The sequence below is a fragment of the Phodopus roborovskii genome, unplaced genomic scaffold (assembly GCF_943737965.1).
Source record: "Phodopus roborovskii unplaced genomic scaffold, PHOROB, whole genome shotgun sequence".
In the NCBI taxonomy this organism is placed as follows: Eukaryota; Metazoa; Chordata; class Mammalia; order Rodentia; family Cricetidae; genus Phodopus; species Phodopus roborovskii.
This window is the reverse complement of record NW_026126418.1, coordinates 69,758,470-69,784,056: the sequence shown is the minus strand read 5'-3', so window position 1 is coordinate 69,784,056 and position 25,587 is coordinate 69,758,470. Positions and strand designations below refer to the sequence as shown.

Here is a 25,587-nt window from a genome sequence, read left to right as displayed (position 1 = left end):
AGAGTCTTCACCATGGGAAGGCACAGGGTGCCAGAAAGTTCAGCGGGGAGGGAGGAGGTACTTCACATCAAGCAGGTCCCTTCCTGTGCCCACCCAGAAGAGGGGGGCTGTGAGAATAAGTGGGAGGGGATGGAGGCAGGGGCGGTTGCTGCCAGGGAGCTGCCTGCTGGGACCTACATAGGACAGCTGGCCACCAAAGAGGCTGCAGAGTTGGGCCATTCCCTCACAGCTTCACCTCCTGCCAAGGCCCCCAGACTGTCCTGTGCAAGGCCAGCTGTTAGTGGCACCTGCCAGTCTTTGTCAAGCAGATCCCATCCTGAAGAAGGGCTGGGCCAACATGGCTCTTTTAGGAAGACATCTATCTTATGGGGGGATTTGTAGATGTGTCTATTATAGGATTTTCCAATCTTGGCTTGAGGAGTGTTGGAAGGTCATCCTGGACTCTATCTACTAAGTGCCAGTAACACAACCAATAAATGTATTCAGACATAATCTGAACCTCCCCTGGAGGGTGGACAGTATGGTGAAGCAAAAAGTAATCCAACTGAGAACCAGTAATATTTGTTCATTATACAGACTTTGAAATCTTTTGGGGGTGTTGCCTGATTGGTCCATGTAAGGGTATGCATGTGTATGTTTATGTGGGGGGGGTTGCATGTGCACATGTAAGCTCTTATATATGTGGCCTTGAGGTCAATGTTGGTTGTTTACCTTAGTCACTGTCTACCTCATATTTTTTGAGGCAGGGTCTCTTATTGGACCTGGAGTTTACCCCATAACTAGGACTGTAGGCCTGTGCCATTAGCCATTAGGCTAGCCTTTAGGTTTTTTTTTTTTTAATTGAATTTATGTGTCTGTGTACATGCACATGCCACAGTGCATGTGAGATCATCAAAGGACAATGTTAGGGAGTCAGTTGTCTCTCTCCACTGTGTGAGTCCTGGGGATTGAACTTGTGTTGTCAGCCATGGTATACGTGAATCATCTCACTACCTGTGTTCTAAACTCGGGTCCTCATGCCTGCACAAGCACTCTACTGGCTGAGCTGTCTCCCCTGCCCTGAACTCTGGCATCATTACAGGATTGTCTCACTGGGTCATGAGGGTTTACAGTTCCCTCTTTTCAGAACTAGCAGCACAGGTAAGTTAGAGGTGACCGCCGCCAAGGCTGTGGTCACCACCATGGTGGGCACGTGTGAAATGCTAAGGTAAATATTCATTTATTTGGCTTGCCATTTCATGAGGGAGCTACCATTCTTGTCTTGTTGTACAGATAGTCAATGCTGTCTGGAGTCTTGGTAGAGTCATGGCAACTCTCTCAAAGCTACAGCTGGGGTACCATTTCTCCTCTAGAACAGCCCAAGACAGGAGACCCTCCCATGGCTCTCAACTCTCAGACCCTCTGTAACCCAGAACCTCTGAAAAGCACAGACACTACAGCAAAGCAGCCTGCTTACAAATGATGCTTAATTTACAGTAAATAAATAAGTTAATTAGGAGTAACGATCCCCCAGACAGTCTCCACATCCAGTTATTCTTTTTGGAAATAGACAGCTTCTGGGTGCACTGAGATTTAAAAAAACAACAACACAGAGGGAATCTGGCAACCCAATTTTCAATTTATCATTCCACATTATTAATTAATAATAATTAATATTTAGATGCTCACGTTTTTATTTACAATTCCAGGCATGAATTCTTTATGAATGATCATATGAACTTTTAAATTTAATTAAGTAATTTAGGAGTAATTAATGTGTAAACTTGGAACCGAGGCACAAGATAAGTGTGGTAGATGTTTATCTTAAGAGCACGTGTTTGCTACTAAAGATCTTTTCAAGATGCAGAGCTCTGGAAAATTCAAGGCAGTCTCAACCTGACATGGCAAGCAGCACCACCTTCCAGATGCCTGCCCATGGGTGCTGGCGGCCAGCAGAGGGCCGGGTGTTCCTAAGAGTATGCAGAGAGGCCCCGGCTGGAAGGCTGCAGAGGGTTGACACAGAAGTATCTGAAATTCACACCCAATCAAAATGACACTTTTCTTTTTGATATGTGTACATGCATGTACATGTGTGTGTTTGCTTGAACACGGTGAGCATGAACATCTGTGCACATTTGTGAAGAAGTCAGAGGACAATCTTAGGAGCTATCTGACTTGTTTTTTGAAATGAAATCTCACTGGTCTGGAGCCCACCCTCCCTGCACTGGGATTACAAGCATATACTGTCACCCCTGGCTTTTTTACATGGGCGCTGGAGATGAAACCTAGACCCTTATGCCCGCAGAACAAATACTGCCTATTCCCCTTTTTATGATAGGGTCTCGTGTAGTTGACCTCAAATTTGCTCTGCAGCTGAAGATGACTTTGCACTTCGGGTAGTCCTGACTCCGAGTGCAGGGACTGCCGTGGGCACACTGGGCAAGTGCTCTACCAGGGAAGCCACTAGCCCTGTGAGCTTTTTCAAATTCAAAGTTTTGCAGCAGGATCACCCTATACTTCCCAGGCTGGCCACAAATTGTTTATCTTCCTGCCTCAGCATCCTAAAAACTGGCTTTACAGAGATGTCCTGCCATACTTGGCTTAAAACGATTTCTTTGTCTTTTCTTTTTTAAACACATGGACTCATTCAGTTCAGGGTGGCCTCAAAAATCCCTGTGTAACAGAGATGTCCTGAACTTCTGCTCCTCTCATCTGCATCTTCTGAGGGCTGGGATTACAGGCATAGCCACCATGCTAGGTTTTATGTGGAAGCCAGCACTTCAAGCACCCTGACAACCCAGCTACATCTACATCATCATCTGAATTGTTTTCCCTTGAAAAGATTTGAAAGAGCCTATGAGAAAGGGGCCATCAAAGGTTTCAAATGGGTGCTGTCATTTTATTGTGTCCAAATACTTTAAATGTCTTTTCACCCTGTTATCAGATGGGAAGAGTGGATTCTGAGACATCAAAACTTAAATATTTCTTTAGTATTTATAAATAGCCCATTTCTGCAAGGCCTATCACTATCTTTGAGTGCCTATCACTTATGTGAACATCTATGCAGTGGTGGTAGACAGCGGGCTGCTTACCCCAGCTTGTGGAGCACCTTGCATGCTTCATATTTATAATGAAAATGTTTGTTTTTGCCTTAATCTTTATATATTTTATCTGTCTTCTCCTTCAAGATCAGGCCTCAAGACTTTTGTATCATTATGTTCCTCCTGTTCTTTATCCCACACACAGTCAAACCCTCTGTGGCTGAGGACAGTTACACCCAGGGGTCCCTGAATGGCCAATCAGTGACTTGACGCTCAGGTTCCTCACACATCCCAGCTACTGCTGCAGCCAGTCTGAGGGATAGTGGGATGAGCAGGGCGATCAGGTGATCAGAGTGACCCCAGCCCTTGTGTGGTTAGACATGGGGCAGCCTGACATATTTACCTTGGTAGAAGACGTCCACACATGGCTGGTCTGCACTGATGTTTTTCAGGATTTTCGGGTACGAAGGAAGAATTCGGATGATGTTTCTGTGATATTCTAGCAGCTTCTTTGCTGTCTCTATCTCTGAGATGCCCTCTGGCTCTATCAGCCGGTTCTGTATGTCAGGCTCAGGGGGCCAGTCAAAGGTGGTGTGATAGATCTCTGCACAGGAAGAGGCACATCGTTAGAGCACCCACCCAACGTTGCTGCAGGCCCTGCTGCCCTGCCTGTCTTATTGCCCGTGGATATGGCTGACCATTCCCAGCCAGCAAGTGCTCTTACATGCAACAACAATGCACATTTAACAAATAAAAAGACAATGATGGGGTTGCGGATAGATGTAGCTTAATTGGTAGAGTGCTTGCCTCAAATGTACAAAGCCCTAGGTTCAATTCCCAGCACCTCATATAGCAAGTGTGGTGGTTTGTGACATTTGCACACTTAGTGGTGTCATGACAATTCTTTCAAACCTATAACTAGCATGCCATTCTTCCTCCAGGACATCCCAAAGCTGGGGACCCTCAAGTGGCTCTCTATGCTTAGGCCTTCTCTAATGAGGGCAGGAAGATCAGACGTTCAAGGTCATCTTTGCCTACATAGCAAGACAAGGCCGACCTAGACTATATGATAGCTCATCTCAAGGAAAAGCCCAGGACTAAGGGCAGCTACAGACCCCTTAGCACTGACTTTGTACTGTACCCTGAGAAGGGCCTACAGACTCACTTCATCCTCAGAGCAATTTGAGGATAAATTTACCCCAAATCCAGAGAAAACCAAACTCAAGAGAGGTAGGTTCCTTCCCCTTGTTCCTAGCCCCAACAATGTGACAATTTAAGGTCCCGTTTGTGACACAGGCCAATTTTCTCAGGAACCTTGCAAGCCTTACTCCTCCTCACTTGGAGCAAACTGTGTGGGGCATATAATTTCCTAGCAGGCGGGACACAAGTTCCCTGAACCATGTCCCTGGTGCATGGCCCTGAGCCTTGAGGCGAGCTCTTCAGCACTCTGACTCCTGGACACAGTCAACCCAGAGAGCCGGGTTCCCAGAAAATAAGACTCTGCCTTTCACCCGAGATGCCCCTCCTCCCTCACCTGCTGGGATTTCTGTGTGGCCCCTTGGGATGCCTAGAGCAGAGAGGGGGATGGAGCATCACCTCACTCTTACTGAATCCCTTGGGGAGGAGTGGGGGCATCATACCTCCAGTGACAGGGTCGATTCGCTTCCCCACATTTCTCTCAATCAGGACTGTGTCCGGAGCATTAAGTACAACTAGGCAGAGAAGAAAGGAACAAATCAGGTGTGCAAGGCTCAGGTGCCACACATCTGAACGTCAGGACCTCTGCTGTCACCCACCTCCCAGATGGCATTAAACCATTCTGAAGACAGTCCATGGTGGAACATGTCCCTGACCATCAATTTTCACTGTGGAAAATCACCATGTAGACATCTTTGTGATTTGACCCTGCCACCCTTCCGTTGGTTTCCTAGAGAGGTCCACAACATGGGGATTCCCTGCTTTCCTAAATGACAAGTCCTCAAACTTTTAGCTTTGTGGTTGGAGCTAGATTTCATCTAATGTGAAATGCTGGATCCCAAGCCCTTAAAACCCTCCCATGGGCAGTGACTGGGTCCATGGTAGTGGATGGGAGGGAGCCAGTGTTAAAGAGCAGGGTTCACATTGCATGCTCTGAGCAACTGGAGCCCGGGGTCTACTCACTGACATGCTTGGGTGCCAGCCCCACAGTCTGGATCATCAGTGCCTGCTCCCGTCTCTCAGGGATGCCATCTAGGATCCAGCCCTAAAGAGAGTATGGATGGGGTTCATTACTAATTTTTACATACATTTATTTATTTTGTGTATACATGTGTGAATGGGTAGGTAGGCATGTATGTGTGTTCTTGTAGGTGTGTACTTGCCATAGTACACATGTGGAGGTCAGAAGGCAATTTTCAAGAGTTAGTTCTCTCCTTTTACCATGTGGGTCATGGGGACTGAACTCAAGTCATCAATGTTGACCGAAACACACACCTTTATCCAGTAAGTTCCCCCTCCCTAGTTTAGATTATATTTTAGAAAGTCTAAAGAGAGCTGAAACCTTTAAAACAAAAGAAGCATGCCTGACAACCGCAGTACTCATTGCAGCTGGCAGCTGCTCACTCATCTTTAGAGCCAGTGCTTATGAACACGATCACAGCAGGCAGGTGACTTCAGGGCTTCCCACAACTGCCACAGTTACCATAGGCATGCTTCCACACCAGCATCCTTCACTGCCTCTGATTTTGAAGGTTTATACCACACCCCCTAAGTGATTGAGCCATGGTGTCAGCTCCACCCACAGCTTCAGGAGTCTGGGATCAGCTGTGATGACTATTCTGGACTGTCAACCTGACTACATCTGGAATTAACTAAAATCCAGAGATGGAGGGCCACAACTGGGAGGGACTGTTGCTTAATTTGAAGTAGGAAGATCCACTTCTAATCCAGATCTTTGAGGTAGAAAGACACATCTTCTGCTGGAAGCCTACATAAAGACATGGAGGAAGTAAAGCCTCTCTCTCTTTGCCTGCTTGCTCTTGACCTTGTTAGGAAGTCCATTCCTTGACTGGCATCAGAGCCTTCTTCAGGATTCTAGTGTCTGCTGAAGACCAGCTGAGACACCCAGCCTCAAAGACTGAACAACTACTGGATTTTTGGATCTTCAATTCAAAGGCAGCCTTTGTTGGATTAGCTGGACCACAGTTTCCAAGTCATTCTGCTAAATCTCCTTTCTATATATAGAGAAAAACTTACTTTGTCATCATAAATAACAGTGTGGTGAACATCTTTGGGTGCACAGCTTTCATGTGTTGAGTTCTTTCTGAGATACAGGATTGCTAAGACAGGAGGTCCCTAGGATCAAAGCCAAGCATGACAGTGCACACTTGTGATCCTAGCCCCGGAGAGGTGGAAGCAGGGGCACCCCTAGGACCAGCTGGCCAAACAGCCTAGACAGCGAGAGACCTTGCCTCATGAAGCAAGGTAGACGGCTATTCCAGAGGAAGAACACCTGAGGTCCTCCTTACACACTTATACATACACATGTGCATCTGCACACATGAACACACACACACACACTATACATACGTATGTATGTATGTATATATATACATGGCTTTGTTATAGTGCCTTACAGGTTGTGGTCCAGCTAATCCAACAATAGCTGCCTATGAATGAAAAGTTCAAGAATCCAGTATTGTTCAGCCCATGAGGCTGGATGTCTCAGCTGGTCTTCAGTATACACCAGAATCCCAAAGAAGTAGACTTGCCAGGGAGAGCGAGGGCAAGCAGGCAGAGCGAGCGGGCTTCCTTCTTCCATGTCTTTATATAGGCTGCCAGCAGAAGGTGTGGCCCAGATGAAAGATTAATTTTTCCACCTCAGATGATCTGGATTAAGAGTGGGTTTTCCTTTGATTCCAGCACTCCAGAGGGATCTCTGTGAGTTTGCAGCCATCCTGGTTTATATAGGGAGTTCTAGGACAGTCAGGGCTACATAGTAAGACTGTCTCAAAAAAAAGGGGGGGTCTTCCCATGTCAATGGTTTATACAAATGGTTTAAACAAAATCTCTCACAGATATACCTAGCCACTTGGGTTTTAGTTAATTCTAGATGTAGTCACATTGACAACCAAGAATAGCTATCATGCACACATGAGAAAAGATATCACCCAGATCAAACCCAAACTCCACTTTTCTTACCACACACTGAGCACAGTCCAGTTTAACCTGTTCTTTAACATGGCAGAAGCATTTTGTGCATATCCCCTGTGTTCTAGGACCCTTTGCTAGAAATGTCCATAGCTGCCTGAGTTCAGATGGCCAACACTCATGAGTGCATTAAGTGTGGTATTTTTGCTCATCCCAGGGCTTCACAATTATCCTTGAAATGCTGGGGTTGGTGAGAGGGCTTAGTACAGGAAAACAGGAAAGGTGCTTGCCACTAAGCCTGGTAAACCAAGTTCGATCCCAGGAACACATGTGAAGGTAGAATAAGAGAACTTATTCCACAAAGTTCTCCTCTGAGTTCCACAGCACACCATGGCACACACACCATAATAAACATTTTTCTTAAAAAAAAAAAAAATAAAAGCAACCTAGAATGTTGTACATTTATGTTTTTAAATTTTTGTCTGAAAGACTGTTATTGTATGTATGTGTCTGAGTGTGTGCTATGTCTGTGTGGATGCCAGAAAGAGGCTTCAGATTCCCTGGAGCTGAAGTTAGAGGCAGGGGTGAACCATCTGATGTGGGTGCTGAGAACCACACTCAGGCCTTCAAAAAGAGCTGCAACACCCTTAACTGATGGGCCACCTCCTCCCCATCACACCGCAGTTTATAAGTCTGATGGCAGAGCACCTGCCTCCCTTCCCTGCATGGTTACCAATGCTGGACACTACCCTAGGGAAAACCTGCCCAGCAAAATATAATACACCCCTGGACTACTTTAACTCACATGTTAAGAAGTGAACCCATTTTGGTAAACACTACCACAACCATTTGAGGCAGAGACTGTCACCACAATTTTCTGGGTTGGCCTGTGGCTGTCAAGTGTTACAGTGTTACAGTGTTGTTTTTAACATGCTGGGGGTTTTTGTTTTTGTTTTTGTTTTTTGTAAGCTGGTGTCTGCGTGCCTGCTTTGGTCTCTGGTGTTTGTGGGTGCATACAAAGGCCCTTTCTACCACAAAAGGAGGTAAATATTCCCTCATATTTAAAATGTGTTCTCTCATGTGTTTAGTTAATATTTAATAGAACCATGTTTTCTTTTGCGAACACTTGGAGCTAAGATCTAACTTGCTGCTTCGAGGCTCCCAGCTGTCCCAACCTTGGAACAGCACCTCCCTGGCTGACACTCCTCTTCTCGAGCTGTAATGGCTGGCATGAACTTCCCCGTCACCTCTTCCTGCCTGTAGACTGCTATTTCCTTTAACCTTTAAAGTTATCACAATTTTATAACTTATCACTTTATATTTCACAGAATGCAATTTCTCTTCTTTGTCAAAACTGTGTTCTTTCAGGTGAGCATCAAAACCTTTTTGATGTTTTGAGACAGGAGCGCTGAGTATTTTGGAACAACACTGAATGTGTAGGTTAATTCATGAGTAGTTGATGTTCTATGGCAGAAGTCAATGGCTCCTCCTCCTATTTGTTTTCTTATGTCCCTCAGCAATCTTTGCATTTAACAGTCACTAGAATCTTTCTTTTCAAGTACACACACACACACACACACACACACACACACACACACACATGCATACACAAATATATACAAACACACACATACACACATATTCACACACAAACACACATATATACAGAAACATATATACACACATGCACATATATACATACACACAAATATATACACACATCAACACACATAAACACACAATACACACACATATACACATATGCATGAACATACATACATACACAAATTCACACATAGACACACACACGGGCAGATGCACAGACACACACATATACATACTATATCTTTAGATTGGAAACTCAGAGAAAGCAATCAAGTGAACTTTTGTAAGAGTAAAAGCAAACAAGCAAATGGCTTCAAGTCCACTTCAGAGTGGAGAGAGACCCTTGTCCAGTCATCCTGAGTATTCAGTGTCTCTGTGGTCAGAGGACAGACTGATGGGGTGAGCCCATACTTCCAGCTCTACTACAAGATGGACAGCTGGTCCTAGCAAAGGCATTTTCCCTTAGACTCAAAAATGCAGAGGCTGGGCAGATGGCTCAGTGGGTAACATTTCTGCACAAACATGGGTGCCCACGTTTATATTCCCCAGGATACATATAAAAAGTCAGGCGTGGTGGTGTATCCTAAAATCTCAGCTCTGGGAAACCAGAGAATCTCAGGGGCTTGCCGGTCAGACAGTCTAACTGAAACAAGCTCCAGGTTCAGTGAGACTGTCTCAAAAAAATAAGGTGGAGCCAGGCAAGGTGGCACACACCTTCAGTCCCAGCACTCAGGAGGCAGAGGCAGAGGCAGATGGATCTCTGAGTTCAAGGCCAGCCTGGCTACAGAGTGAGTTCCAGGACAGCCAGGGCCACACAGAGAAACCCTGTGTCAAAAACAAACAAATCAACAAGACTGAGAGAAATAAAAGATGGCATGAGATATTGACCTCTGGCCTACACACACACACACACACACACACACACACAAACACACATGCACACATGCGTACTATCATGCCCACATTTCTTCACTATTGAGTTATTCAAGTGCCAATAACATCCACTGATGGTTTCATAAAAAGCTAAACAAATTTACATCCTAAAGCACGTTGAAAAAAAAAAAACAGGCAAGCTTTCATTAATGCTTTAGGCAGGAAGACACTGCCACAGAGCCTTGGCTTGCCTAACTAATGAAGCAAAAGTGAGGAAAAAATTAACTGCATTGGATCCCTCAAGTACTCCTTATAGGCAACAAAGTGCTGGGCTGCAGACAAAGAGGAAGAGGAACTCCTGCAGATGTGAGCATCTGGGGGCAGGGCTGCAGCCTGATCCCTTCCTTTCAGATCTGGTGTCCTTGGGAACTTCAGAGAAATTCTTACACACACACACACACACACACACACACACACACACACACACACACACACACGGGGTTGGTGGGGGACTGTCACTGCTTTCTCTAGCACAAGAGTGGGTCATTTAGTTTTGACCCCCAATTGTTTTAAAGAAAGGTTTTTGGTATGCAGACTAAGCAGGCCTTATGCCTGCTATAGCAATCCTCCTGCCTCAGCCTTCCAAGTTCTGGGACTGCAGGTCTGAGTAGCTTCTGGAAGACGGAAGAAGCAGGCCTTCTAGGAAAGACCTGATTTTAATATTGGCTCCCTGAGCATGTGTCCACAGCAGAGCTCAGCATCCAGTCCAAAGCTCTTACAGCTGCTCATGGGACCAGCGTTCACCCACTCTGCACAGCAAGCCAGGTTCCCAGTGACGAGGAAAAGACAGTATAATAAGGGACACCTCCCTGACTCCTGGGCTTAGGATGATTTCCTGTGTGGGTTGGAGACTTTATGAAGAGGAAGGGGGTCTTCAGGTTTGCCCTGACTTGGAGGATAAAACTAAGGAAGAAGGCTCCTAACGTATCACCAGCAGCCTCTTGTCCCACAGGGCAGGCAGCCATGGAAACCCCCACTCCTGTGCTGTCCACGTGGGTCCACATCAGTTGTCCTTTATCAGTGGCTGGATAAAGGCTTCAGTGTCAGCGTCCCCAGGCTCAGTGCTCAGAAAGCCCTCTTCCCCTGAGCACACACATTCACAGAGGCTTCTGGCACAGTTATAAAATGGACTGCCCTTTCCAGGGAAAAATGGCCATTAGAGCTGAGAACACTTTTGGCAAAGCAGGAAGTAATCAGTCAGGAAACACCAACTGATGACAGCTGTGCCAGGGACACTGAGACATTCGTCACCACTGTACCCTGCTAGGTTTGTGGGTCCGGCGTCCAGGAGTGGCCTGATGCAGAGGTATTAGGCAACCCCTAATTAGAATACATTATCCATCTTCCTGACAGTTCAGTGAGTTGTCTGTTCCACACTGGAGCCCCAGCTTTGTTCTGAGCAGGTTAATTGATATTCCGATGCCTTAGCTCACCGTACCCCTGTGGCTCGGCTCTGTTTTATCACACATCAAAAAGGCCGTATGCTCAGGGCACTCCGCACAGAGCTGGGGGTCTGCACAGCTGCAAGGGGCATGGTATCATAGGAAGGACAGGCACTGAGCAGATGTCACAGCTGCAAGAAAGGGAAGAAGAGAAGCCAGGCAGCCCAGGGAAGTTGGTGAGGCGCAGCGGAGCATGGCCTGATGCGGCAAGGCTCAGCTTGCATTGTGCAAGACACTGGCCCTGTCTGCTCTCCTGACTTATCAAAGCACAGTTAGCAAGGCCTGTGGGAAGCGTGGCTGCCCTCTGGGCGCTGCCTCTGTGATGTGCTTCTTTTCCTCCCTGGCTCCTCAAAGGGAAGCCAGAGTGTGGGTGCTCCCTGGGGATTTCTCCCAGAAATGCCAGACCTCTTTCTGGCTCCAACTGAGGCTCACTAGAGAAGGATCCATTGGAGGCAACTGGGAATTGCTGGCTGGCTCATCCAGGGGCTCCAGGAGGCCAACAGAGGCTGGATGCTTGGATTCCAATCACATCCCCTTGGTCCAAAGTCTGAGTTACCAGGGCAAGAGTTAGAGGCATCAGAAGCCCCACAGGACCCTCCTTTTTCTCTGATGAAATGCTAGGCGGTCCCCCAACACACAAGAGGAAAAAGAGGAAGGGTGAGATGGCACAGGGGGTAAAGGCGCTTGCCACGGAGACCAACAGCCAGAGTTCAATTCCCAGAACCCACATGGTAGGAGAAAACACACTCCCACAAGTTGCCCTCTGACCTCTGTACATACATGCGTGCGTGCGCGCGCACACACACACACACACCACACACACACACACCACAAACACACACCACACACACATACACACACACACACCACTGCACACACCACACACACCACAAACATACACACACACACACACACACACACACACACACACACACACTCTCTCTCTCTCTCCCAATTCCAGGCCACAGCCACTTTCCTTGTCAACATAAACCTCTGCCTTCTCCTGCATTTGTCTTCAGAAAGCTAACTGGACAACAAACACCTCTCCAGGAATCACTGCAAGCCAGTTGGTGACTGGAAAGGGGATGTGAGGCCTCCTGTGTCTTCAGAGGCACACTTCTTCCACACTGCGCCTGCTGCTCCGCCTGCAGACATCAGCCCACACGCGCTCCTATTGCTTCTCAGATCACCTTCACGAGCCTCACAAAGGATGGTTGACAATGTGGGCATAAAACTGTGCCAGGAGTTCAAACCTCCACTTCATTTCCAGTTTCTCTGATCCTAGTGGCATCTGCACTGAGGCCTCATAGAGCCGTGGGGGTGCCATTGACAGCTACCAATCCCTGAGCCTCCACGGTGGCCCAGGGGCCCATGTCCATGGAGTGAAAAACACTGATGTCAACCCAGTTAACACTGCAAGGCAGAATAAAGCAAGCAGCTCTGGGTGATGGATTGGCCTCCTCTGCTTCGCTAACATTTCCACCATAAAGTACTGACTATAAAGTGTGGCCATGGGCAACAGAGCCTATGGCCACAATGAGGGTGGAGATGCCAGAAACCCACCAAATAAACTTAAAACTCAGGGTCAGAAATGTGCTCAGTGCCCCCTCCCTTTGCTGTGAAATCAGAATTATCATGATTGCACACAAGATCTAATAGAAAGTACCTATGCACACAAGAGATGTTTTAGGTTCTATGTGGAGTAAAGACAACACCCACGACACTTCTGTGAGTCTCAGGGTAGGAGACACAACCCAGCTTCCAGCCTCCACCAGGAGCCAGAGTTGGCGTCTCTCTCTTGAGACTGGGTCTCGTGTATCCCAGGCTGACCTTGAACTCAATATTGTAGCCAAGAATGACCTTGAATTTCTTGATCTTCCTGCCTGCACCTCCTGAGTGTTGGGACTACAAGTGTGTAGTTGGGTTTCTTGTTTTGTTTTGTTTGCTGTTGGTCTTTGGGGTGACTAACACCCAGTTCCCAAATAAACACATGGAGTCTTATTATTACTTATAAACACCTGGACTTAGCTTAGCTTATTTCTAGCCAGCTTTTCTTAAATTATCCCACCGACATTTTGCCTCTGGGCTTATCTTCCTCTATTCCACATATTTTTCTTCTTACTCTGTGGCTTGCTGTGTAGCTGGGTGGCTGACCCCTGGCTGACATGCTACTCCTTTTACTTCTCAGTCTTCTCTTCCCCAAATTCTCCTCCTGTTTATTCTCTCTGCCCACCAGCCCTGCCTATCCTTTCTCCTGCCTAGCTATTGGATGTTCAGCTCTTTATTAAACCCATCAGGTGTCTTAGACAGGCAAAGCAACACAGCTTCATGGAGTTAAACAAATGCAACATAAAATGATGCAACATCTTTGCATCATTAAACAAATGTTCCCCTGCATAAACAAATGTAACACATCTTCAACTAATATTCTACAACACTGGTGAATACCACATCGCCTAGATTTATGCAGTGCTGGGAGATGGAACATAGGTCACCAACTGGGCTGCCCACCCAACCTGATGCCTGCTCTCTCCCTCGCTCCAGGAAAGAGTGCACAGAGACCGATCTCATGCACTGGCCTGGCCCTTGGGCAGTGAGTGCTATGCTTCTTTTGGGTAAGCTGATAGGCTACTCACCCTCGTCTTTCTGTAGACACTATGCCCTCCCTTGCCTCTTATGATCCAGTTGTTGAGGGCCACTGGCACTGTGTGTGCTGACAAATGTTGGCTCACCACTATTTGTAGTTGTGAAAACTCCTTCATTGGCAGGGAGGGAACACATAAATGACATCTACCCTGTCTCATATGTTCCAGTGTCAAAACCAAGAGTTGATTCTGCCAAAGTTCACCCTCAGGGAACCAATGAGCTTAGTGGGCTCATTTACAGAACATGGGTGCATGGGTGAGGAATTACTGACCAGAGTGCCAGTGACCCCAAAGCAGTCAGCCACACTGTAAAGGGATGGTGGTTTGCCCATAGCCACATACATGGAGTTCCCTCAATTAGCCTTCCCCTAGCCCATATACTCTAACCCCGAATGTATGAGACCCAAGACTGTGTGCAGTTAGGGCAGAATTGCTGGAGAGAGAGGCTGGACACTCAGATGAGGGTCCCATGACCCTTCCTACTCCCTGCCATGAAGGAATGTCAGTAGGCCACAGGCAGATTGTGATGGCCTCTTGCAGGCAGGCACAGCTGCGATGGAGGTGGCTCTTGCTTTGCTCGGTAGGGGTGGGGTGGGACAGCATTCTGCAACACTGCTCTCTTCTCTATGGAGCAGTTGTGTTCTTCATTGTGTGTGGCCTTCGCTTGCCTTCTTAGGCCAGCAACCCCCACCCTGAAGTCTGAAATGCAGTGCTAAGAACATGGGGTGCCTGGATTCTTTAATTTTGCTCAGTTGCTTCTCGGCTCATCCCAACTTCCAGCCTAGGGGCAACTGGACAGGCAAGTAGACAGGAGGAGGCTGGCTACAGCTGGTTTTCCCTCCCGGCCCTCTATGGAAAACACTGTGCACTCCTACCTGCTCCTTGGGTGTGGTTGGTGAGCCTCTGACCTCATTAGATCATGGTCCTGACAATGTTCTTTAAGGCTCTTGGTATACCGCAAGCCCCGCCCACAAAGTATGCAAGCCTCTCCTTCCTCTTTTCCCTTCCTTTCTTCTTTCTGCCACTTCCTCCTTTCTCCCTCTCGCTCGCCATTCCCTTTCCCTACTCACCCACCTCCCCAAAAGCTGAGATTACAGGTGTGCACCGCCATGCTCACCCAGCTGGCACTATTGTCCAGCATAAAGCACAGAAGGAACAAGCATGGTCTTCTACCTCTAAGTCACAATCAGATGGTTTTCACTGAGCTCCTCCAGCAGTGGAGTAGCTTAACCTGTCGGAGTGGACACAAGGGCCGCACATGGCACTGAGCTCTGGGCTGGATCTTCTCAAACAGAGAATGAGGCAGTCAAGGTTTGGGGCCGTGCACTACAGCACCCAAGCCTGGGAGACTCTCCAGCCACATCCTGTCTGCATGCCCCAGCCCAGTTATCTGAGAGGTGGCTCAGACCAGCAGAATGGGCTCAAGCCATGTGTCCAGCAGCTTCCTGCCAACTTCTTGATTGTAGACTCAGAGAAAAGAATCTTGGTAGCTGAGATCAGATCCTAACTCACTGAGATGCAGGCATACTAAATGTTTGTGTTAAGCCCCTAAGTTTGTAATGCAAGGAGAGGAAACCGATGTCCAGTACACTGTTCATTGAGTGCCCCATGCTCCGAGAGGTCAGTGAAAGAATCCCCTTGCCTCTCACATGGTACCTGGCAGAGGCTCTGTGCTCCATAGATAATGATGGAAGGAAGGAATGACTACCATTTCCATCTGTCTCAGGTTCTGCATCACCATGCAATAAAACCCTCTCCAAGTTGCTACTGGTCCATAGAAGGTGGATAGTGGTTAAGATCCAACAGAGTGGTGTGGTCAGTGTAGAAAGTTCAAGTAGAGGTGTAAACACTACAGACACATTTGTCTTCAGGCTCATTCAGGGAGATGGTGCAGCTGATGCCCTGGGTGGTTTAAATGGACTGTGGACGGCTATCTGGTGACTCCCACCCACAGACTCCCATGTCTCTGAAATTTCAAGTCTCTCATTTGACCTGGGTCTCCCACACCTGGTCAAGTTCAACTGCTACACCCCCAAGTGGCAGCACATTTTAAGACCTGGGGTCCAGGCTCTTCAGAGCCTACCTTTCATGTTGATGGGCTGCCCTTTGCTATGAAGTTCTCCAGTGTTCCCTCAATAAGAAATAACATTCAGCCATCAAGATGTCTAACGTTAAACCACAAAGCAAGACCATCACCCTGCCTCATGGATAATTTCCAACTTATTTTCTTAGTATCCTCTTTGTTTGAGAAAGGATCTCACACTGTAGCCCAGGCTGGCCTCTAACTCTCAGCAATCCTTTTGTCTCAGTTTCTCAAGTGCTGGGACTATAGGTATATTATCACACTGACTTGCCCTTTTCAATATGCATATTTTTATAGAATCATTTTCAAAAGTTATCTACCTAAAACCTTTTACAAAAAAAGGGGGAGGGGAAACTGGGGCTGGTGAATGGCTCTATCAGTGGAGCACTTGCTGTGATCCCCAGAGGTGAATCTATCAGTGGAGCACTTGCTGTGATCCCCAGAGGTGAATCTATCAGTGGAGCACTTGCTGTGATCCCCAGAGGTGAATCTATCAGTGGAGCACTGCCGTGCAAACATGATGGTGCAGATCCCCAGAACCCACATAAAAAAGCCATGTGTGTTGGTACACAGTTGTAATGCCAGTGCCAGGAAGGTAGAGCCAGGAAAACCCTGGTAAAAGCAGAAGACCCTGTCTCAGAGGTGGGAGGGTTGGAGAGATGTCTCAGAGTCTAAGAGAACCTGCTGCTTTCCCAGGAGACTCGAGTTTGGTTCCCAGCGCCCACATCAGATGGCTCACAACTGCCTACAACTCCAGCTCCAGAGGATCGACTGTCATCTTCTGGAGTCCACTGGCACCTGAGCATGCACAGACATGCTAAATTAATACTAAGACTAAGAATAGTGTGTAGTAATGGGAAGATACCATGCGTGTACACACATACAGACACACGAATAACTGTGGGAGGGCAACTGAGGCTTGTTCCGCGGTGAGGACTTGGGTGTGGACTGAGGGCCAGTGGGCCAGAACTGAGGGTGTCTTCCAGGCCACCAGTGGGGCTTTGGGTCAGCACCTGTGACTGAGCCACCACACATTTGTGCAGGCCCTGTTCTGTCACTAAAACCAGATCCCAGTGGGCGATTCAAGGCCGGAAAATGCGTGGAAGAGAGATGACTCGTGCAAAGGTGCCCCCATCTCCCCTCAAGTAGGGCCACAGGGAAGACTTGTGCCTGTTTACAATGCATGTCACAGGCAGGCAGTGGGTCACTCATGCAAAAACAGAGGCCTTCACACAATGAAGCGTGTTCTCATCTGGAGGCTCGGGTGAGGAAGAGCTCTCTTTCTTTTTGGCTCATTCAGATTGGGACAGCACCCATCTGTTCCTACTGGTGGAGGCTGGCTGCACACTACTGTGCCCAGAGGCTACCACTGGGGCTTCTCCAACCTGGCTGCTCTTTGTGTGGTGCCAACAAGGAGAACCTCCCTCTCCGGTCTGCCAAGACACTTTACTATTGTATGATGTGATGCCTGGTTGTGGTCTCACCTGCTCCAGAGGAGGGGACTACACAAGATGTAGTTTAGGAAGTAGAAAGCCAAGGACAGGTACCTTAGGGTCTATGTGCTACAAAGTGTGAAGGTCCTGAGTGGAGTGGGGTCAGTCCAGAGGAGGACTCAGAGTCCTGGGCATCCAAGAAGGGTGGGTGATGGAACGATGAAGCTGAATGCAGGCTGCATGGAGGGGTGCAGGTAGAGGGCGCTGTGGGACAGCTCTAAGTGAGTGTGTGTGTGTGTGTGTGTGTGTGTGTGTGTGTGTATGAGGAGGCTGACTGATTCAGCTACACACACTGGCCAGTATGTGTATGTGTATGTATGTGCACGAGTGCGTGTGCACATGCATGAGTGTGCATGAGTGTGTGTGTGTGCACGTGTGTGTGCATATACATGCACATGCATCTGAAGACTCATTGATTCAATTATACTCACTGCCAGGGATTTGCCTCATTCTGACCCACCAGTGCCAGGGTGGTGGTGGTGGTGGTGTGTGTGTTACAGATGTGTACCATGCCCAGATTCATATTTGTTTAAAAAACAAACAAACAAAAAACAAACAGCTGCCTCCTTTATGTAGAACAGCATCTTCTGAAGGGAGAGCTTCAGAGGCAAGTTTCTCCACAGCTATCTTGAGGGGAGGAACCACCCCAGGTAGCTGGGAGTGGCCAGGAGAAGGTCCTCTGGTGGCTTCTGGGTTCTAAACTATTTGAATAGATAGACAGTGACCAAAAAAAAAAAAAAAAAAAAAAAAAAAACATTCATCTTACTTTTCGTTTTCTCTCTGCCACACCAGGTTTTTTGATGCATTGCTAGAAATTGAACCAGAGCCTTCTGAATGCTTGCGGGTGGGAAGCAACTTAAAGGAAGCCATGGGAAGAAACCTGGTCACTTCAGAAAGTCAGACCAGGAAAGGGAATGCCACCCATCCATATCAAGCAGAGCGCACACATTCCAGGCAGGGTGTCACAGAGTCTCTGGTTCAGATCCTGTTGATGCACATTCCTGGTGCCCACACCTTCCTTCTTAGCTCTCCTTTGTCCAAGAGAAGTGGTGTGGGCACACTCTGACCTCAGGAACATGACTGCCCCGACAGAGCACCTCATATATCTCTAGCAGGTTGAGCTGCCACCTCTTCATAGTTGTGAAACCAACTGCTAATTTCTCTTTCTCTAATGCATTTGATGGTCACTTCAAATAAAATTCTTCAAAGAGATTGCAAAAGAAGAAAAAACGCAGGAGAAAGAAAAGAAACCGGGCATCAACTACAGACTCGTGATGGGTTATGTTTCCCTGAACGCTATTTCCTGCAATATTTTTGTGCTCTAAATTACTGATTCTAGTCCCTGTGTAGCTAAATAATAATAATTACCATATAAATGAATATGCATATGTGTCACTTTTCTCCCGAAAAGCAAGAGAGCCCGCTTGTTTTGGGTGAGGGTTTGTTTTGCTTTTGAACAACCAAAGCTCATAATTAGAAGCCTCTCCTCGCCCTGGAAATCTGTCTCCATTGGGAAGAGATGAAAACGGCTCCAGATGCCCCTTGAAGGTTAAAAGAAATCTTAAGACAAATTGAAGGAGGTGGTTCTTTCCCTTGCAGGTAACAATGGCTGGGACACAATCACAATCACAGACATGTAGGTCAGAGAGGCACCTCTGACTTGAAGCACAGCCCCGTTGTACAAGGTGGGGAAATGCAGGCACGAAGAAGGGAACAACGACCAAACCTCCTGGAGACACCGCAACCATGGCAGGCGGCCCCTCTTCAGTAAATGGAAGGGAGAACAATCATAGAAGACCCTGATGTCAAACTCCAGCCTCCACATCCATATCCTCAAAATGGGTACCAAGGAGGGGATGGAGAAGGGGGCAGGAGGAAGGGTCAGGGTGGGGGAGTATGTGGGAGGATCTCTAGTCTACAGGCTTTCCTGCTGCAGCTAGCATGACTCAGAAACAGGATCCCAAGAGACTAATAAATGTCCTGCTAACTTGCCCTTTCTTTATTTTCTGTCTCCATGGCCCTGATGTGGGGACATTTATAGGAAACATGAAGCAGAGTCCTAGAAGTAAAATCACAACTTTCTGGCTGGAAGGAGTGCGCAACAGGAAGTGACCAGGGAAGGAGCTGAGGAAGGCAGACTCCAGAGTTAGTTTTTGCTACAGTGGAATCTAAGGCTTTTTTTTTTTTTTTTTTTTTTTTTTTTTTTTTGGCATGAGGTTTATTTCACTCATGGTTGTTTGTTTGTTTTAGAGAAATGTTGATTAACCTGCAATGCCAGCCTCACTAGAACTAGGACCACCATGGGATCACAACTCTGGGTATCCAGGCATGTACAGACAGGCTTCACTGAGCAGAGACGACCCACCCTGACCACAGGCTGGAGACTCAGGCTGAATAAAAAGGAGAAAGTGGGCTGAGCTCCAGCATCCATCTCTCTACCTCCAGACTGTGGACACATGTGACTGATCGCCTCATATCCTACTACCCTGACTTCCCCAAAAGCATTCCAAGGAGTGTTCTGAGAAATGAAGGCTTTGATCTCACCCAGGGCCCTCTGGTGCAGAGGCAGCAAAGGATGGCATGGCCCTGCAGTCCGCACACACAGCTGGAAACAAGGTCCATAGCAAAACCAAAACCCAGAGCCACCTGGTTGGAACTTATTAGAACCCAAATGAATCAATCAGCTGCTGAGACCAAGATGTCAACGTCCACCACAGGATAGGACCCAGAGTCTCATGACATGAAAAGCACCCAGGATATAACCCACTCAGTCCAGGGAGAGCCAGGCCAATCATGAACCATGTGGAGAAAGAAAAAGAACGGCACTGTGGTGTGGCTCAGGTGTTAGAATCATTCACAAAACAAAGACTCTAAAGCAGATAGTTTGTGGGTTTTTTTTTTTTTTTTTTTTTTTAAGCCAATCTAGCACGTGATGGGAAGATTAGTATCTTGGCAAAGAAACAGGAGGCAGAAAGAACCAACTGAAAGTTTAGGCCTGAGAAAAATAATCGCCCAAATAAAAACTTCATTGGTTGGGCTCAGAGGGGGCAAAGGATGAGACTGGAAAGATTAAGGGGCCTGGTAGAGTTCATTATAAATTATCACATCTGATAAGCAGAGAAAATAAAAATGGGACAGAACCCAGGGGACCCAGGGACAATAGATATGTTGGTGTGACTGGAATCAACAGGATGTGAGTATGGCCATCTTGGTTTAACTGCCATCCTGCCATCAGGTCACCCTGATGCATCATCCCAAGCCCTAGAGAGCAGGGTCGTTCAGCCAGACAGCAAGTGTGCTGTGTGGCCCCTGGAGCTGGACTTGCTTTTCAACCCATGCTGGACATGTGAATAGCTTTTGGGCAAGGCCAGGCACAGTGTGACCTGTCTTTATGTGCATTCCCATAAAACCCTTTCCCCTGCGTTGTGGGGCAGGGAGCTCCCTGTGTTGCTGTTATCCAACACATGCTTCTGTTCCAGTTTTCCTTCATCTCTCTTGGTGTGACTCTGGGCCTGTTTGCCCACTTGTGGCTGGCTCTCAAACACTGAGCCATGTTTTCTGAAACTGTGCAGGGAATGATTTAAATAGTAAAAGCCAGGGTAATGGCTCTGTGGTTAAAAACCCTGGCTGCTCTTCTAAAGAACTAATTTCCAGTTCCCAGCAACCCATCAAAACAGCTCACAACTGTCTGTGACTCCAGTTCTAGAGGATAGTATGCCCCCTTCTGACCTCCATAGGTACTGCACACATGGGATGTACAAACATACAATGAATGCAAAACACGGACATAAAATAAATAAATTTTTAAAAAGATCAAAAGTCAAAGACTCTGGACACCTCAGTGTCACTAGCTGGTTCACTTACTCCCTCCCACACACAATTTGGCAATTTCATTTTGCTGGCTGCTCTCCAAGGACCCCTTGGGTTAGTTGTCCCTATAGGTACCCCAAAAGGGCAGTCAACTGCTCTGAAACCCATGACCACAGACTGACCTTTGTTCAGCTTCTAATTGCCAGCTTCACTTTCTCCATATCCTCAAAGATGGACACATCCTTCCCCATTTATCCATGCAGTGACAGGTAGTCTTACCTTCCTGAGGCAGTCATCCTCACGCAGGCGCTCCTGGACCAGGCTGATAAGTATTGAATTGGGAATCCTCTGAAAGGAAGACACATAACGTGAGGTCCCGAACCCCAGCCTGGCACTCAGGGTGGCAGACATAGGCAGCACCCTTGCCTGGGCCCCTGAGCGTTCTCCCCATACAAGATATGCCCAGCATCAGACTTCCCACCCTCAGGGTCCCTGTGGCTCGTGAGTGCACACCTCACACCACCCCGTGGCCCATGAATACAGATAATGAAGTTTTCATTATACATGATGTTCAAGGATGTGTCTGTCATTCCCAGTAGTGGTGACATTCCTCAAGGAAAGGAACTGGGCTGTTGGCCTCTGTATCCCACACAAGGTAGGAGTGGGAGCCAGTTGGCTGAGGCTTGAATGTGTGTGCACACCGAATAACTTCACACTGGTGACCAAAAGCTGGCTTTGGTGAGAGTGTTCACACCCCAATAAATGGTAGAAGGTCTTATACCCAGAGAGCTGGGTGTAAATGTTGACACAGACCCTGGCCCCAGCATCAGAATAGTGCCATCAATACATTCCTGGAAGCCTGGCTTTTATGAAATAATGACATGGAGTCCTGGAATCATAACCAAAGCTGGTACCTCCTCCTCAGGTGCCACCAGCCTTGCTCTCTTTTCTTCCCCCCCCCTCCTCCTCTCACTGGCCTGGAACATTCCAGCTAGGTTCAGTTGGCTGGCTAGCCCCAGGACCCTTCCTGCCTCTGTCTCCTCAGTGCCAAGATGACAAAGATGCATGCCACATGCCTGGCTTTTTTCCATGGGTGCTGGTGATGGAATGCAGCTCCTTGTGCTTATACAGCAAGCTTTCTACTTACTTAGCCATCTCCCTAGCCACTCCCCCCAACCCTCCCCCCACAGCCCTTGCTTTTTTGAGACACGGTTTTATGCTCCCAGGCTCTCCTCCAACTCCTACATAGCTAAGGATGACCTTGAATGATTGAGCCTACTGGGGACCTAATCTTGGGCCTGATGCAAGCTAGGCAAGTCTTCTACCAATGGTGCCACATCTTCAAGAACAGACAGCGGTTTTCTTGGAACCCGCCCCAGGAGTCCTTATTTTGAGACTCTGCATTTCCAATGTGTTTCCAAGTGGTGGCATCGCTCCTAGACTGGGGCTTCACATGGAGAACCTCTGGCCTAAAGTGACCTAATAAAGGGTCCACTAGGCTGGGAGCCATTGGCCAGTGAGGCTGCCTTTTTGCTGGTGCCCACATCCTCCTAGGTGTCCAGTGGAGCTCCCCATGGTTGGCATTATTGGGGGTGCGTTTGGGAAGCACCTTCTTTTCCTATTCCCTCCAGTCCCTCCCAGACAGAGCTGTTTCCATTCCTGTGTCATGTTCCCAGGGCTCACCCCCCTCCCTGATTCCATCTACTCATACAGCATTCAGATAAATACAGGGATACAGGAAGCACCTGCTCAGATGCAGGGAATCCAAGCAGTCAAAGCACACGGTTGAAAGGTGGCAGGCCCAGGTGGGTGTGAGCCTCTGGAAGCCTTCCCAGCAGGGGCTGGGTGGTGGCTTTGAGCAATGCCCACCCCAAGTGCCCCCTGCCGTTCCCTGCCACGGTGCTGTCTGAATCACAGCTTTGATGTGTCACATCATCACAAGGGCTTCTGGGCTGCTTCTGGAAGCCCTGCCAGACTCTTTGCAGGATTCAGGCTGCCTCCTTCCAGAACCTGGCAATGCATCTCCACCCTCTAACCCCCAGGCCTGGATTTTGTGGGGGAAGGCAGAGACAAGTAGATGGAGCCCAGGTGGCTTCTCCTGGGACAGGGGTGAGTGCCCAGGCTTGCCTTGGGTGGGTCTGCTTCCCTGGTTTCTTAGGGACAGCGCTGGCTGCATCTACTCCAGCCAGTCTGGGTTTGTTCTCTTACGAGGCAGCTTCCAGTGTTTCTTCTAGCAGCTTTGGGGCCCAGTGGTGGGATGGCTGGTGTGCCACCCCAATGTGCTTTCCTCTCTAGAAGGACATGCTGATTGGAAGCTTGGGGGGGCATGTGTATGGGCTGTGCCTGGTTCTGCCCCAGGACCATTTAACTTCCAGGATTGGACTTCATTTCATATGGGAATGGCATGAGCTTGGGTCACATCACCAGGCTCCACTCTTGGGGACCCTAATATCCCTAGGTTACCTAGGTGGGCACTTCAGGGCACAGAACAGACTCTAGCAATACAGCAGGAAGGGACAAGCTGGGTGCCCCTGATCTGCCTTCCGCACAAACAGCAGCTCTGCCAGAGTGATCAAGAACACTTTGGGGGTCCAAAGAGGTAGCTGCATGGGTAAAGGCATTTGCCACCAACCTTGATGACCTAAGTTCAGTTCTTGGAATTCATTTGGTAGAAAGAGAATCTACTCTTCTGAGTTGTTCTGTGACTGCCACAAGTGAATTGGAGCCTGCATGAGCGCACATACACCATACACACCACACTACACATACACACATACACACATACCACACACACCCCATACACACCACACACCACACACACCCCATACACACCACACACACACACACACACACACACACAGTATAATTTAAAAGTAAAAAGATATTTTCTTTTTTAAAGAACATTTTCCAGATTCCCAAGCGAAGAGAAGCTGTTGCAAGTCAGCAGGAAATGAAGGGATGGCAGGAACAACCACCCCCAAGACTCTGTAGAGGCAGAGGTTGGGGACATGGGGACCAGAGGAAGGAGGGAATGAGAGAGGCAGACTCCACCACAAGGCAGCCAGCGACAACCAAGGAGGGACAGGCAGTGTTGGCCCTGGGATTTGGAAGGCTACCAGGCCAGCACAGAAGCCAGCAACCAGATTTTAAATTTGTAGATACGAAACTAGGCGCAGTGGTAGAAGCCTGTAGCCGAGCACTTGGGAAGCCCATAGTCAGCCTGGGATACAGGGGGAAAATACACTGTAAACACTGTGGAGACCTGAATTGGGAATAACCCAGCTTCAGGAAGGCTTCCCTGAGCCTACTCTTTCACTCCACAAACACGGGCAGCTCTGCTCCAATGCAGCCTTTCAGAGAACACCCAAACACAGCAAGTATGGCATCATTAACTACAGTGACAGAGGGCAGACATGTTGGGTGGGCTTGGGCTCTCATCTCAGAAGTCTCAAGGTGCTATCTTTAAATGTTGCAGCTTGATCCTACTCCTGAGGACTGGCTCTCAATGCACAAGGCAAGGCCAGGCCTCAGGTGGTTTAAAAGGTGCCTAGGGTGGGAGTGGACTGTGCTGCTGGGGTGGGTGCAACAGGGAACCCCTGGGGGAGGAAGTTTGCATGCTTCCTGCGGAGAATTCAATCCTAAAGCTGTGGGGCCTGATGTGAGCAGCTGAAGCCAGGGCCTGGTCTGGAAAGGTCTCAGATCTCCTGCATATCTTTGTCATATTTCACAATATACAGTTCAGAATAAACAAAGAGCAAGCAGTGTGAGGCCTCAGTGTCTTGGGGGGCAGTCCTTCCCCTTGGGGTGCTTTGACACTTTGATTCCAAGATCTTCCATGCCTGGCAGCATCACAGCCCAGCTCTTAGGAAAGCTTCAAATGAACCTTAACTCTGCAGTCTGGGCACACCTCCCAGCCTGTGCCTGTGGCTCAGCAGGTGGCTGGGTCACATGACCACAATGACCATCAGGTCTGACTACTCTTTATCTGCTCCAGTCTAATCTTTGGTTTGAGAAAAAGCTACCTAAAGTTCATGAGATCAGCTTGAAAGGCAGATTTGCTTGTGTTCCTGTTTCATGAGTGAGCACACCAGCTGGCTGGGCTGGCTGATGTATAAGGATCCCATGTTCTGACGTCTAAGCACTAGAAGGGCCAAGAGGCCTTGACTGTGGCCAGGGCTCCACAAATGAATGGTTGTGGCTCTTTCTATAGGCTCTGAGATAGTGGGGCTGAGGGGACCTGGAAAGTGAGTATCAGCAGATGTGAGGGTCCCACAGGAGGAGGAGGGAGCCTGGACCTCAGAAAAGAATGCCAAAGACACATCTCCACCCTTTGGCTCAAAGGGAATTTTGAAAAAAAAAAAAAATCTTTGCATTTCTGTTTCATTAAAGAGAAACAGTGTGCTAAAATAAGACAAGGAGGCAAACCAG

The 25,587-nt window shown here is 48.1% G+C and overlaps 1 protein-coding gene across 2 annotated transcripts in view; it reads right to left on the bottom strand.

The window, feature by feature from the left end:
* Ak8 (adenylate kinase 8) overlaps positions 1–25,587 on the bottom strand; it is a 110,356-nt gene that overhangs the window by 74,882 nt on the left and 9,887 nt on the right. For both annotated transcript variants that reach the window (XM_051184993.1, XM_051184994.1), the window contains 4 exons: positions 21,439–21,507; positions 5,181–5,262; positions 4,661–4,732; positions 3,424–3,624 (listed from right to left, as the gene is read on the bottom strand). In XM_051184993.1, the coding sequence (XP_051040950.1) occupies positions 3,424–3,624; positions 4,661–4,732; positions 5,181–5,262; positions 21,439–21,507 (424 nt within the window). The remainder of the gene's footprint in view (positions 1–3,423; positions 3,625–4,660; positions 4,733–5,180; positions 5,263–21,438; positions 21,508–25,587) is intronic.